This window comes from Oenanthe melanoleuca, chromosome 6, assembly GCF_029582105.1.
Source record: "Oenanthe melanoleuca isolate GR-GAL-2019-014 chromosome 6, OMel1.0, whole genome shotgun sequence".
In the NCBI taxonomy this organism is placed as follows: domain Eukaryota; kingdom Metazoa; phylum Chordata; class Aves; order Passeriformes; family Muscicapidae; genus Oenanthe; species Oenanthe melanoleuca.
In genome coordinates this window covers 5,632,105-5,645,949 of record NC_079340.1, presented here as the reverse complement: position 1 = coordinate 5,645,949, position 13,845 = coordinate 5,632,105, and the positions used below count along the sequence as shown (strand labels likewise).

Genomic DNA, 13,845 nt, shown 5'->3' with positions numbered 1-13,845 from the left:
CACTTTTACTTGCCCACACTTTTTTTCAGAATCCATACTTCCATTTTTTCCTATGCTAATGCTTTGGCCAAGAAGTTTTTCTCCTCCAGTGACATCTGTAAAGCATCTCTATTACTTTAAGGTAAACAACAAGCACAGTTTACCAAACATCCTCTTCCCCAATATCCAGGCTACACGTACACTGACATTGCTTATCACTGTTGCCATTTCTTTAGGCTTTTTGACAGTCTTTTCTTCTTTGACTGCAAACACCTCACATGCAGGCTGATTTCCAATAATACCAGCTAGGCAGCCAAGTCCTCCAGTGCTCCCAGGAAATCACCTCACAGGAAGAAAAAGCATTTGTTTACATCATGAACAGCCTGAGGCACTACAGCTCTTCCCTACTTCTCAGCCTTGCACAGAGGCAGAGGTTTCCAGTCAAAGTCATCACAATGAAGCTTATTAGTGCCAATAGGGCTCCAGGTTCATTTACAGCCAGCTCCTCACCTGAGTGATGAAAGCAATCAGTAACTGTGAAGTACTCAGACACTAGACAGATAACTACCCACAGAAAGCTCCACAGCAATTGCAGACCTTCTCTTCTGCTCAGGCTTGAATACTATACAGTAAATACAGGGTACATTAATCAAACAAGAAGAGAAGGTGGTAAGAACCATATAAACAAACAAGCAGCTTTCATTTACTCCCCTGAAGCAAAGATCCTAGAGAAATACTACATAAAATTTTCTAAAATATTGCTTTGCTGCATTTACATTAGCATCCAAAATAAAGCCGTAGCAAAATCTTTTATTTTGGTATGATTTTTTTTCATTATCGTTCACATGCATGGGAATGCTTGAGACTTTTCCTTTAAAGGCTACATCAAGACTCCGCTTTTTCAAAACACGTGTATTACCAAGTCCACACAAAGAATTTCACATAAAAGTGCAAATATTCCTAGTGCTGTTTGACAAATCAAAAATTTTTACCACCTTTTTCATGTTTTCTTATTTTTAGCAAGTCTTGTTTTGGAAAATAAACAAACAAAAAAAACCCCACAGCCAAAACATACCACACAAACCTTCACAGAGCTCATCCACTCCAATGCACCACAGTGTTTTGATAGTCTGGCAACAAAACTCAGAAGTTCCATACCAGTTTAGCACCCTCATTGTTCCCCAGGCCAAGGTGTGCTCAGAATTGCTATTGATACAGAGGAAAACATTCCGAGGTCTCTATGGAAGGAATCAGCTCTAACAAGGGCTAATATCCTGTATCCGAACTTTCCCTCAAATAGGTTTTTTCTGGAATGGATGACTAGAGGGTTTGACTCAGGAAACAATTGCTAGAACATCTGTAGGGAGGCTAAATTCTGAGAACTTGCCATCCTTAACATCTGAAAACTGTGACCTGACAAGTGAGTCTCACTTCAGACGATACAATTTCAATGCTTTAAGTGTAAAAGCAGGAGGCAGATGTTTTGAAAATCTTCCTTCTCATGCCTATCAGCTGCCTCAAGAATGTAAATATTATTAAAAAAAAAAAAAAAAGGAATTTATAAGATAGAGATGGAAGAAAAAAGTTTTTTGCCTTTTGCTGGACCACCACAAGTTTGATAAAGGTGTCTGCTAGGAGAAAGGTTCAACCAAAACACTTTCACACATTAGCAAATAGATACTTTCAACTTATGGACAGGATCAGCAGCCAGACTAGAATATTTTATAGAAATATAACCCTTCTAAACCCAAGAAAGATCTCTATCCTAGAGGATGAGATTAAAAGCATGTAAAATAGCAGAGTACTTAGATACTAAGCTAAGTTTCTAACAGATTTTAAAATACCTGTCTCAATCAAGAAGAGATGGTGGCTTCAAAGAGCAAATAACATGGCTCCCTAAAACTAAAAATTCTTGCTTAAGGATATACTCACCTGCCTGTACAAGCAAATATATGACTCAGCCTGTACATCCAAAAAGTTAGCCTGCTTTGCTCAAGTACCTTAGCACAAACATATAAGCTGAGTCAAGTAGGAATATTAACTGAAGAGGAGTAAGTGGATCACCTATGCTTTTTTTGACCAGACTGCTTCATGACCTCCAGCATGACTGCTCCCACCTCAGCTTTTTTATTTTTATTATTTATAATAATAAAAAAATTATCCTGCAACAGCATTCCAAGAAATCCATCAGGAGCTCAGAGATAAGAATATGAAGAGTATCTTGAAATGAGACAGATACAGCAAAAGCCAGAGGAAAAAAAATATCATCATCTGAATTCATTATGACTGTAAATACCACAAAAACCAAGAGTAAAGTTACAGATATTAAGCTTATTATCAAATATATCTAAGACTTCCCTTCACCTTTTTCACAAATGTGTTGGAGCCCCCTTTCACCAGCCTGTGAGGAATCTTCCCCAACTGTATACAAAGCAAAACCATCCAATACAGTAGGTTCCCAAAATCTCACATCTATTTGACTCTTCTGAAGACTTTGATAGCACTACTAGTTTATTTGGAGAAAAAATACATACATGTTTATTGCTTTTTAGATGATCTCATCAGATATATCCAAAGGCACATCACACAAATGCACACAGCCTCCTAGCAGTTATCTCAACAGCTTTAGATGCTTGGGCACCAATCCAGAAAGAATAGAGTCACAAGTACCACCTCTTAAACAGGGCAAAAAATTACCACTTATGTCATTAATCTTTTCTTATCTTTCTGAACTCTGACTTGAATTTCAGATAACTTCTTTGTGGAAGCTAAGGGTATCACAAGCTTAAGGGTTTATTTTTCACCTTAATTTCAAACCTCCCCAGAGCAGTAAGATGTGTTACTGGTAAGTTTACATAGTCAAAGCATCTTACAAATATAACATTACATTAATCCTATTATGTCACTCAGAGACCACTTCTGAAGTGCTTTAGGTTGATTCAAAAAGGAAGATGGGTGACTATTATCACATCACTCCACTCCTCCAACACAAACAAGCTTTACTAGTTTTTTCTTATACTTTTCTTACCGCTCTTCCTCTCCATGCTCAACACTTCCCACAATCACTGGAGTAACCTAGACAGTTTCTTAAACACCGAATTAAAGAGAATTAAATGCAATTGTTAAAATATCTTACCAATGCAGGCCATTGAATTTGTTTGATCTTTAATCCCTGAGTCTGGCTTGGGTCCTTTCTTTTCACCCAGACCAGCTGGTACTCCACCAAGAAGGCTGCAAAATCTTCATAAACTTTAACCCATTCTCGCTTTTCCCATTCAAGGTCATCAAATTCCACATATACCTGGGGAAATGTAAGAAAGGAAAGGACATATATTATTGCATATACACAGCATATGTTCATCCACATGCACTTTTCAATGCATACATTAAAAAATTTAATGCAGGGGGTTTTTTATTGCCCATTTTAATGCTATGATTTTGAAATTATAATCAGTTCCTGCGCCACAGAAAACAGTTTTCTTGCATTTGTGCTGAAGAGAGTTACATTTACTAAAACATTACCACTAACATTGGGTGTCTTATCTCATGAGCAAATGAATTGCAGTAAGTATTTAATAGTTGCATTTAAGCAGTACATACAGCTATCTACATAATCTGTAAGTTTTATGAATACTTCTCATTTTCAGTTCAAATATATGTCATGCAAATACAAACCAACCAACCAATGAAATGGTTTTAAGGGAAAGTCAATTGGAACACCACCACAAAGGACATCCTGAGCCTGCTACAAGCAAGTCCAACACAGCAGCTCACAGAAGCAGCTCAATTTCTTGCCGTTTCTGTCTTCCTGCAATCTGGCTCAAAAAACTAAGAAACAACATCACTACATTTTGTTTCCAGCAATATTAATGTGGATCCACTTTATAAATATTTGATCTTGTGCTATCCCTGTCCCTCCCCAACACAGAATACCTGTACCTTCTTGCCTCAGCTGCATTCACTAAACTACTAAGTTAAATACACCAAACCTTTTGTCTCCTCTTGTGCAGGGCAGAGGGATCTCAAAGCTATCTAAATACTATCTGCATTACTAAAACACAACTCTGCTAAACCCATTACATTTCAAAACTATAGAATTTATTTTGTATTTAAAAATAACTCAGCATAGCAAGTTGTTCTCTTTTCCCATTTGTGAGAAATTTCATAAGAAAAATCAGCTGGCAAGAAACAAAAAAAGTCACTGCTTGTTACACTAAATGGAGAAGGAGGGAAATGCTTTCCTGCCCTTCTGAACTTGCACCCAAGGCAATTTCCAAAACTGGAGTTTCTTCCTCTATTTGCTTCTGAGAAGTTAAAATCACTTTCACAGAAATATTCTTCTAACTCTGGTTAATTTTAGGCCTACAACATACTTTCTTGTCTAGACTTTCTGTCTCACACTTTCAAACATGTGCTCCCTCTCATCTAGTCCTTCTACCTTCTGAGCATACAACTTAAATTTCCACCAAGGCACTTCTCACTCCCATACCCAAGTTCATCATCCCAGTTTTCTCCCACAGATACTTTAAACCCATATTATTCCACTCCGTTCTCACACACTTTGCTTTTCCTTTCCCCCTTCAAAGCATTGGATCAAGAAGATCCTCTCGCCTCCCCTGTTCATTACTACAGCTATCACCTCTTATTTTAACAAAGCAAGTAGAAAACAGCAGCAAAAACTGATTTCTAGAGACTAATCCTAAAATATGTAATAGAGTTGCAGAATATTCATTTCTTAATCTAAACAGTCAAAAGGAACAGTAAACAGAGTAAAACCTTAAAACACTGGCAGGAAAGCACATCATATCACAAATCATTCTAGAAGCATTCATTATCTTGTATTTGCAGCTACTTTGAACCCTTCTGGAAAAACATTTATTTGTAAATTCTGTCACTTGATCAATTGCAAAGACAGCCTTCAGTGACAGTTAAAAATCATTCTCTGAATTCACCTTCCTCCTGCCCTCTCCTCCTGTAGCTGGAGTTTTGGGGGAGTAGGAGCTTCCTTGCTCTCCTCCAAGCAGCTACTTAAAGTTCAGATAGCTCAGAACTTCAGCAGCAACTTGCAGCTACTCGCTAGTAACGGATGAAAGCTTGAGACTGTGTTGCAATGGTTCCGGATAGTTTATTATCTTCGAAGTCTAATTACATTAAACAATAAAAGGGTATTTATAGGTTTCTGGAGGATTGACTTTTCATCCAATAGGATTCACACATTTCAAAGTAACCAATTATCTCTAAATTCTAAGTAAGAAGAGAACCAATTATTGTAACACTTTAAAACCAATAGAAATCCTAAAAGATAACGGGAGCTGAGATAGGAAAGAGGGCCCCTGTCCTTAGGAATGTCTTTGTTCTAAGGGATATAATTCCAGGGGCCAATTTTGGGGGAATCAGAATTTCCTACATCCTCCTGCAAATTCCACTCAGTTATTTCAGACTTGTCAAATAATTTTGTTTTAGTATCTGGAAAGACACTTCAAGTACGTAGTGTGTAGCAAGACGTTAAGAGGTTAAGCACCAGATTTCACACAGCAGCAGATTTTTAAAAAATAGGAGGTGAGGGGAATCAAGTGAATAAATATTTTTGAAAAAAACAGATAAGTATAAAGCAAAGTTAGCAGTTTAGAAACAGCCACACTAAAACATACTGTATCTTCTGGACACTGGCCAAAATTTGTGGAAAGCTGTGATACAATCTAGTGTTTGTGTACAAGTTTTACACCCCAAATAAACCAAAATCCAGTACAGCAAAAGTGGAAGTTATTGCTAAGCTATCTGCAGAGTCTCCTGGCACCATATAATTAGATCTGCAAAGGAGCAGTTCCAAGAAAAGTGGAGAATACAGCGTGGCGCAGAGCCAGTCTGTCATTGCTTAGGGCACAATATTTCGCCTCTAGTATGATACACACACAATACTTGGGAATTACTTCTGCCAGCTTCCACCACTTTCATGTTTCCATGCCAAGACTGCTAACTATCTGCTGGCTTTTTAAAGTTTATTTCTGAAAAGCAGAAGCAAGAGAGACAAAATGCAGTGCCCAGTAATTGCACATTGTCTGTTTGGCTGGAAAATTAATTTTTCTAAGGCAACAGTAAAGCCTCTGAAGAATAGAGGCTTCCGCTTTCTCTGCATGCTGACCTCCCACACAGAAACAAGCACTCTCAAACAGCAGAATTTATGAAAGGGAGTAAAAAGGGAAAAAGATGAGGAAAGGAAGCAATCCAGCAACCTACGCCAACAAAATAAAATATAGAGCCAAAGTCAGACCCTCCAAGGAGTGCAAAGCCTAAAAATATTTAATCTTTTTTGCTCCACTGACAGAATTCCACACAGCAAGAAACTCTATGACATTTGCCTCCCTAAGAATGAATGTTCATTTTGAGATTTTTCACCAAATTTTGTTTCCTTGCCTTGTCAGCTATTTGTGAATAGATATTTTATGTTTATGTTCCCAGAGTAGCTGAAGTCTTCTCACCACGTATGCGTTATCTTGAATTAAAAGGAGATACTCCCACTGGTATGATATTATATTTATAATTGGCATTAATGAGCTAATTTTGTAACTCACTGCTAATTTTGTAACTTCACAACAGGAAGCAGCATAAGCTTTTAGCATGCTTTTCCAATTACAGCAAGACAACAAATTTATTCCCAGTGGAGTCAGCCAATCAATTGCAACAAATATTGTTATTTCAAAGCCCAAACACAACAATAATAGTGAAATACTCTACATGCAGTGCTGAGATCCAGAGTTTTCCAGTCACTTCTGGTCCAAATAAATACGCCTGACCAAACAAATTCTGAAATGCTTTAGAACTGTCACAAAAGCAATGTTGACTTCCAAAAAATTTGACTTAAAATGTTAGAAAGCATAGTCCATGCATCATCCACTTTCTTAAAACTACCTGACTGCATTGTTATCCAAGTTATTTGCTCTCCTAAGGGAAGACAGTACAGCTTCCTCTTTATCACCTAATGATTGTTAGTAAAATGTTTATTTCTAGGAAGAAAAAAAAACCAAGCAACCTTTCTGAAGATGTTTTCAATAGGGCCAGGAAAACACTACTTCTGTACAATATAAATAGTCTTTCATCAACACCAGTTTGGCTACTGGCTTCAAGGAGAGCCTCAGAGTGCATCACACTGGGTTTCACTCATAACACTTTTATATTAAAGCACACAGAATATTATGCCATGTTCATTTATTATACATACATACTTTATTAGCAAATTTTAAGTGTTGAGAACTCCAGACTCAGATGCTAAAAATTATCCGTGCAATTCAAACTTCTTAGTTATGCAACTTAAGATAGACCTAGACCTCTTAGCATGTAATCAAGATTCAAAAACTAGATGTCAATTTTCCAATCTTGTGATGTATGGTCAATTAAATACACAAATGTAAACCTTGTATGTAATTTAACAGAAATTTACTAACAAACACACAACTATAGAAAAGCATGTTTCAGTGGCAATAGAGTATTTTCACAATGGGAGGAGTGTTTTGCTTTTATAATCTGTGGTACCATCATCAAAGGAAAACAAAAATTTCCTTTTTGACATCTCCAAGTTATACAGAGTAGCTAAAAGAATCAGAAACTACATTATAAGATGTCATGGCAAAATTCAAAATACAAGCCCAAATTAGTTCTTCCCTTTCCATATTCCCCAATGTTAACTGCAACCTGCAACAAACATTCTATGGCATGCTTAAGAAAGGCTTATTCTTGGCCCAGTAAAAAGGGTTCTGGGAGTTTCTTGTTTTTGAAAGAAAATCTACCTACAGGAAAGCCAAGGGAGCAGGCAGTACCTCCTGCTGCTGCCCACAGAGGTGGATGGAAGCAGTGAGTCCAGGAATCCCACACTGAACCACCAGTGGCAGTGACGGAGGTTTGAAATCAGCAGGAATGTTTCTGGAGCTCTGAATCCTGGACAACTCTGACACCCACCTTGCTCAGCTCTAGTGTGCTTTCTCAGCATAGTGCACAGTTGAAAATTAAAACAAAGTACACTAGACTCTGAAAAACTTGTCCATCTCTTGACTGAGATGGATGTGATTGCCAAACATCTAGCTGGTACAAACTAGGTATAAGCTAAGAATAGTTGTAAGTACATAGGGAATGGAGATAGTAAGGGCTTTTATAAACTTAATCTTCCCATCCTGTTCTCTATATCCAAGACTTCTCAGGTTTTTACAAATTGTTTCTTTCATGAAGTTGTCATTGCCCAGCAGTCAAGTCTTTCTGAATATATGTTAACCTAATCAAAAGCACAAGTTACTATAAAGAAAAACAGCTTAATGCACTGCTATGCAAGGGCTACGTATTTTCTCATGGAAAAGTGGTGAAATAGCAACCAAAGGCAGCAGTCAGGATTTTTCTTTATTAAAGTGCTTGCAATATTGCTTTTTGTTACCAAAATTTCCTCAGTCTTTCACATTAGCATTTCACAGTTACTCCACAATAAAAAGAGCTCATTAAAAGCATTTTAAAATACATTGGCATTCCCCATATAAGCTAAAAGCAAATGAAATAGCTGAAATAATAGCAATAGATTGGTCTTTAACTAGCAAATATTTTAGTATTAAAAGATGGGGTTTACTGCCTCCATATATTCTCAAAAATAGCCAGCATTTTTACTGCAGATCAGACATGTTCATTCACTTATATTTGCAGTCAAGAAAGTACCTAGTTTTGACGAAAAGTACTAAACATATTGTGTATTTTTTAGCCAGGGTGGGTAGATACCCACAATACCACAGAAAGTCTCTAGAAGACCTGAAAATGTTCTTGACAAAACTGGTATTCCACAATTAAAGGAACATAACAGCTTGTCTATAAAATACAAAAGCCTTGTCTCCAACTCTCAAGCACTAAAAAAAAAAAAAGTTGTAGAATCAGATGTTTTACAGACATGAACACTGAAAGCTCCTTAGAAAGTCGGATAAATTAGTAGTGTAAATTATTTTATGCTATTTCAGCTCTTAAAACATGAAATTGTTTGAAAAAATATTCAAATCTGGTATCTGTTTTGATTATTTGTGGGGTTTCCAGGAAGTAACAAATTTAAGGGCAGAAGATTTAATTTTCTATTAAATGAGAAGAGAAAGCCCTGCTACTTTCAGATGAGTTGTGGAAATCAAAGGGACAATTCCTCAAAAATTAAATCCTGCTTGATATACTCTACTACCACGAAATATCATACTGATAATTCTGAAGACTTAAATTCTCTGTTTATTTAAAAGAAAATGGAATAAGTATAGTATCCCAGCAGCAGTCCTCACTCACAAGCTGGAAAGTTGAAGTGTACAAAAAGAGAGGCTGGTTCATTATCTGCAGAGTGTTAAGTCTCTATTACTTCAGGATTCACAACTGCATGAAAACCTCTTGGAAACCTTTTCTTTTTGTAGTACAACATTACGCAGGAAAGCACCAAGACTTACTTTCTCCTTGTGGGGTGAAAGACTACACATAACAGCATCCAGCTGCAGCTCCTCAGAAATGCAAGGAGATATTCCCTCCAAAAACACTATTCTCATTACTGGGGAAAGAATAAAATCTGCAGCCTCAGGATCATCTGATCAAAACTTATAAAACTATAGAGGAGCCTGTGTCATTGCCAGACACACTCAAGCTGAGGCCACACTTTTACTGCCAACATTGCTCAATACGCTTCTGAGATGGCAGAGTAAGACAACTCTGCTCTCTCAACAGGCTTCTGAATAAACCAGAGATACACACTCACTGGAGACACATCAAATATATGCCATGTGCAGAAGGGAGCAGGGCCAGATGTAGCAAACACATGCTCTAATAAACATGGATTTTCCAGGTAGCTTCCTTATATTAAGTTTTAAAACAAAAATATCCTACAAATACAGAGAAGCCTTGAAACAAAAAAATTATTTATTTCCAGAAAACAGTAGTCTCAAGGTACATTACAGGGGAAACAATCAACATGTACAGTTTATAGTTGATTTTCAAATCTTAATTCTGCATTCCCAAAAATGCATGCTTCAACACTGACAATAAAGTAGCCTCTGCAAAAGAAAAAAGCAGCAAAAAAATGGTAGCAAAACTGAAGAAAAATACCAGTACTATTGCAACAGCCTGCTGCAGTCTGTAGCTTGAATTGCTAAGCAACAAGCACATCACGTAGAATACGAAGTAGAGATTGCAGAGAAGATAACAACAAAAAAGCATCCTATTTGCATGCCCCAATACCATCCTTTAAAATAAAACCATCTAACACAAGTATGTGACTTTCCTTCCCACAATTTAAAATGCATATTCTAAACAGAAAGATGAAGGGGGAAAATGTGATCTACATTGAAATGAAAGGGAAAAAAACCCCCATACTTCTTGTATGTGAGTTTTAAACTAATTTCTCAGAAAAAGACTTCCCTCTGATAAAAAGATAACCTACAGGACTGCCAAGGTTTATTTTCCGTCTATTTAAATCATTGTGTTTAAATTATTTGGCAATATTTTGCGAATATTTTTCCAAATTCAGATCTTAACAGCAAAGTGAAGTGACACACAAACCAGAAATGAAATCCTGACTCTACTGGACTTACAAAGAAACCAAAGTCAAGTAGCCCCATTTGAAAGACATTTCCAGACATTTACTGAATTACTTACCCCATGTGAGAAATAGAAGTGACTTACTATTTTAAGAAATTACAGCCTACTGAATCATAATGAGATATGCACATCACACAAAAACCTCCTGGCCCTTCAGGCTTGAAAAAATCTTTCAAATTCTTTTCACTATTACACAACACAAGAAGCTTTTACTATACCTAAATTTCTACATGATCATGTCTAAAAACAGTAGTTAAGAAGCACACATACTATAGAAAGCCTACACATGCAATTTAAAAATAGATTTTTGTTTTCAAATCAGATGTGATTTTAAATAAGGTAAACTAAAAGCCAATTAAAAACTTGAGTGATCTAGATGACTTGTTAAAAGCAATTAATCTGTGCTTATACTAACTTACGTAATGTCATGCTAAAAGTACCAATAACTGTCATTTAATAAGGAACCGTTATTGCTATGTTCCAATTTTTAAAATACTATGCTGACTTTAAACTGTATATATCTGTCATTTGAAGATGTTACTAAAACCAACAAAAAATAACTATCAGACTATACCAAATACTAACTATTAATGTATTTAAGTCAATTTTTACAATGTAATGGCTTATTAATGAAGACAAAGCTTGTCCATCAGGCCACCAGCAATCACAATACATTACAGGAGGCTAAATTAAAGTGAATGGTGAAAGGAATAGGTCACTTACTAGTCAGAATTCATCAATCGCTATTGTTTCTCATCCCCAATCTGAGATAAAAACAGAAATCTGCCTTCCTGAGCCAGGAAACTTAACCAAAACAAGCTGGCTGTTGCTTTAATTAGCAAGGTATGGCTACAAAACCACTCGTGAGGAAATGGCTCCACTTCAGTCCTGAGAGTCAAATGCACAAAGCTGGCACTTTGGAGATGATCAGGCCCTGAGCAGGGAGCTACAGTTACTTGAGTTTTTCTGATGTATCACCCCAGCTGAACAGCCCAAACCTGAAGCACTGCTTAAGAGAATCAAGAGATGTGCTAAAAGCACAGGACTTTCCCTATTTCTACCAAGACAGTCCAATCAGCCATCTTCAATAGATGAGGAGCAAAATCAGCAATCTTTCCAATGTTCAAAGGACTGACCCCTAAGGACTAACCCTGACTAAGGATCTAAAAGTACTTACCAGTATCTACCCAGACAGAGATTCAACCTGATTTATATGCTGCTAGAAAAAGTGGTGTTCTCCCAAATTCGCAGTGCAGACACTGATTACACAATGCACTTTGGAACAGCAAATCTTTATTTGAAGTGAAACAGAAGAGAGACTGTAAGAGAAAAGCAAGGTTTTGAGATGAACTTTTGATACTCAGACTTTGGAAACCAGCCTAGGAAAGACCAAGTGCCTCTCAGCTGCTCTGTGTGCCCATATCATTCTCCAGACAGTAAGCAAAACAAACCAGGAGTGAGCTCACAAACAATTTCCTTTTTGTCAGATAAAGCCAGAGATATCAAAAAGACACCAGCAAATCCTTAGCATAGCAACAAATCACCAGAAGAAGCTGGCCAATACAATTTGTTTGTACTGGAGACATTTTCTCAAGGCCCAGCTCATATCAACAGCAAACATTTCAGCAGACAAATTGACTCAATTCATTGCTTTCTTTGGTCACCTTACAGGAATTAAGAGAACTACAGAGGACTATTCCACGAGCAACCAGGAAGCCAAGAGAAAAATTCAGCAACCAAAAGAGACAGTGTATTGGAATTTTTATGAATTATTGTCAATTACGAACTGTAATTTTCTGTATTCCAACAACAACACAGTATTTGCTCTTGTAACCTAGACTGTTAACCTTAAGCAACAAGCCAACCAAATAAATCTCTGCAAGCAGATGAGAAAATAGCAGTAATAGTAACAATAATCATAATCTTCTGAAGCAAGACAAAATGTCAGTGAAATATTTATCTACTTCATTGACCATCTGCTAAAATCTTTGGAGATATTTTCTAGGCCTCTTTCCCATTATAAGAGGACTAGAATATTTGAGTAGGGAAGTTAGTGTACTATACCAATTACTTTAAAGCTTTATCTCTTATTAGAGGTAAAGTAATTTGCTGTCCTCTTTCCTCCACTTCACATGCTATCTATAACCACACTCCAAACTGTTTTTTCTAATCTTGGCAAAACCACATCTAAGTAGAACAATAAAGACAAACAGTTCCTTAGTTCTTTCTAAGTTGTGGAGATATCTGACTTAGGCTGTTTTGTTCAAGTTCTAGTTTTTTTGAAATCTGAATTCTTAAAGTCTTCTCTTGTAGTGGTGAGACTATATTCAGTGCTATCTCACAAGCTGAATCACTGTTTTGTTGTTTAAAAGTCAACTTCATGTTCATTCCAGCCTTTGAGTTTCAAACTCCTTTACAAGTCATCTTTCAATACTATATCTCTGTTTCCTTCACACTTGTACAGTGTGGAGATACTGGAGACTCATCACTCACTCAAAAAGACTCCCATATAATTTTTCTGATGTAACTAAAAACTTGAAGATACCTGCTAATAAAAGACTCATAAACAAAACTTACCCAGATCTACTTCTTTCCTATAGGTTAAGTGCAGTATTAGACAGAAAAGTAAGATCTGTACTCAAGAGGCTGAAGCTTCAAAGGGTTAACATATAGACTTTTAAGGTCTCTGTGATCATCTTTTACTTTTCTATCTGATACCAAACTGCAAGACTAGACTTTACAGAAGAACTGGGTCATTACAGTCCATAGTTCACCAGTGCATAAATGTCCACAAACCAGGATCAAAGTTCATTCAACTCCGAGATATCTACAACCATTACTAAAAGGCCAGAGGACATTAAGAGTGGGGCTGGTGGCACATGTGAGCAAACATAACATCAGGAAACAGCCTGTCAAAGTTAAGCAACATTTTGGGAGCAGGAGATGAAATGCAACCACAGCTTCCTGGGGTTTTGGGCTATCTTAATCACATCCTCAATCTCCTCTTTGCCATAGTGGCCACTCCTAAGTCACAGATATCTAAGTGTCTGAGAAAAAAAATTACACCTCTAGAAATAATAGGTGAACTATACAGAAATACAGCAGCATGATAAGTAATTGAGGAAATAATTTTTTCCATTTCACAATCTTAAGGAGATGGTTTACATCAGAATAAAGACATTAGCAATGTGGACAGTCTGGTCCCCACTTAGCAAAGCACTTACCTTTTGTCAATGTATTTAAGAAGTCTTTTAATAGTAATTTGCTTGTGTTTGTTTT

The 13,845-nt window shown here is 36.7% G+C and overlaps 1 protein-coding gene across 4 annotated transcripts in view; it reads right to left on the bottom strand.

Annotated features, from left to right (window-relative positions):
- JMJD1C (jumonji domain containing 1C) overlaps positions 1–13,845 on the bottom strand; it is a 162,825-nt gene that overhangs the window by 107,985 nt on the left and 40,995 nt on the right. For all 4 annotated transcript variants that reach the window (XM_056495410.1, XM_056495416.1, XM_056495412.1 and 1 more), the window contains exon 2: positions 3,116–3,280. In XM_056495410.1, the coding sequence (XP_056351385.1) occupies positions 3,116–3,280 (165 nt within the window). The remainder of the gene's footprint in view (positions 1–3,115; positions 3,281–13,845) is intronic.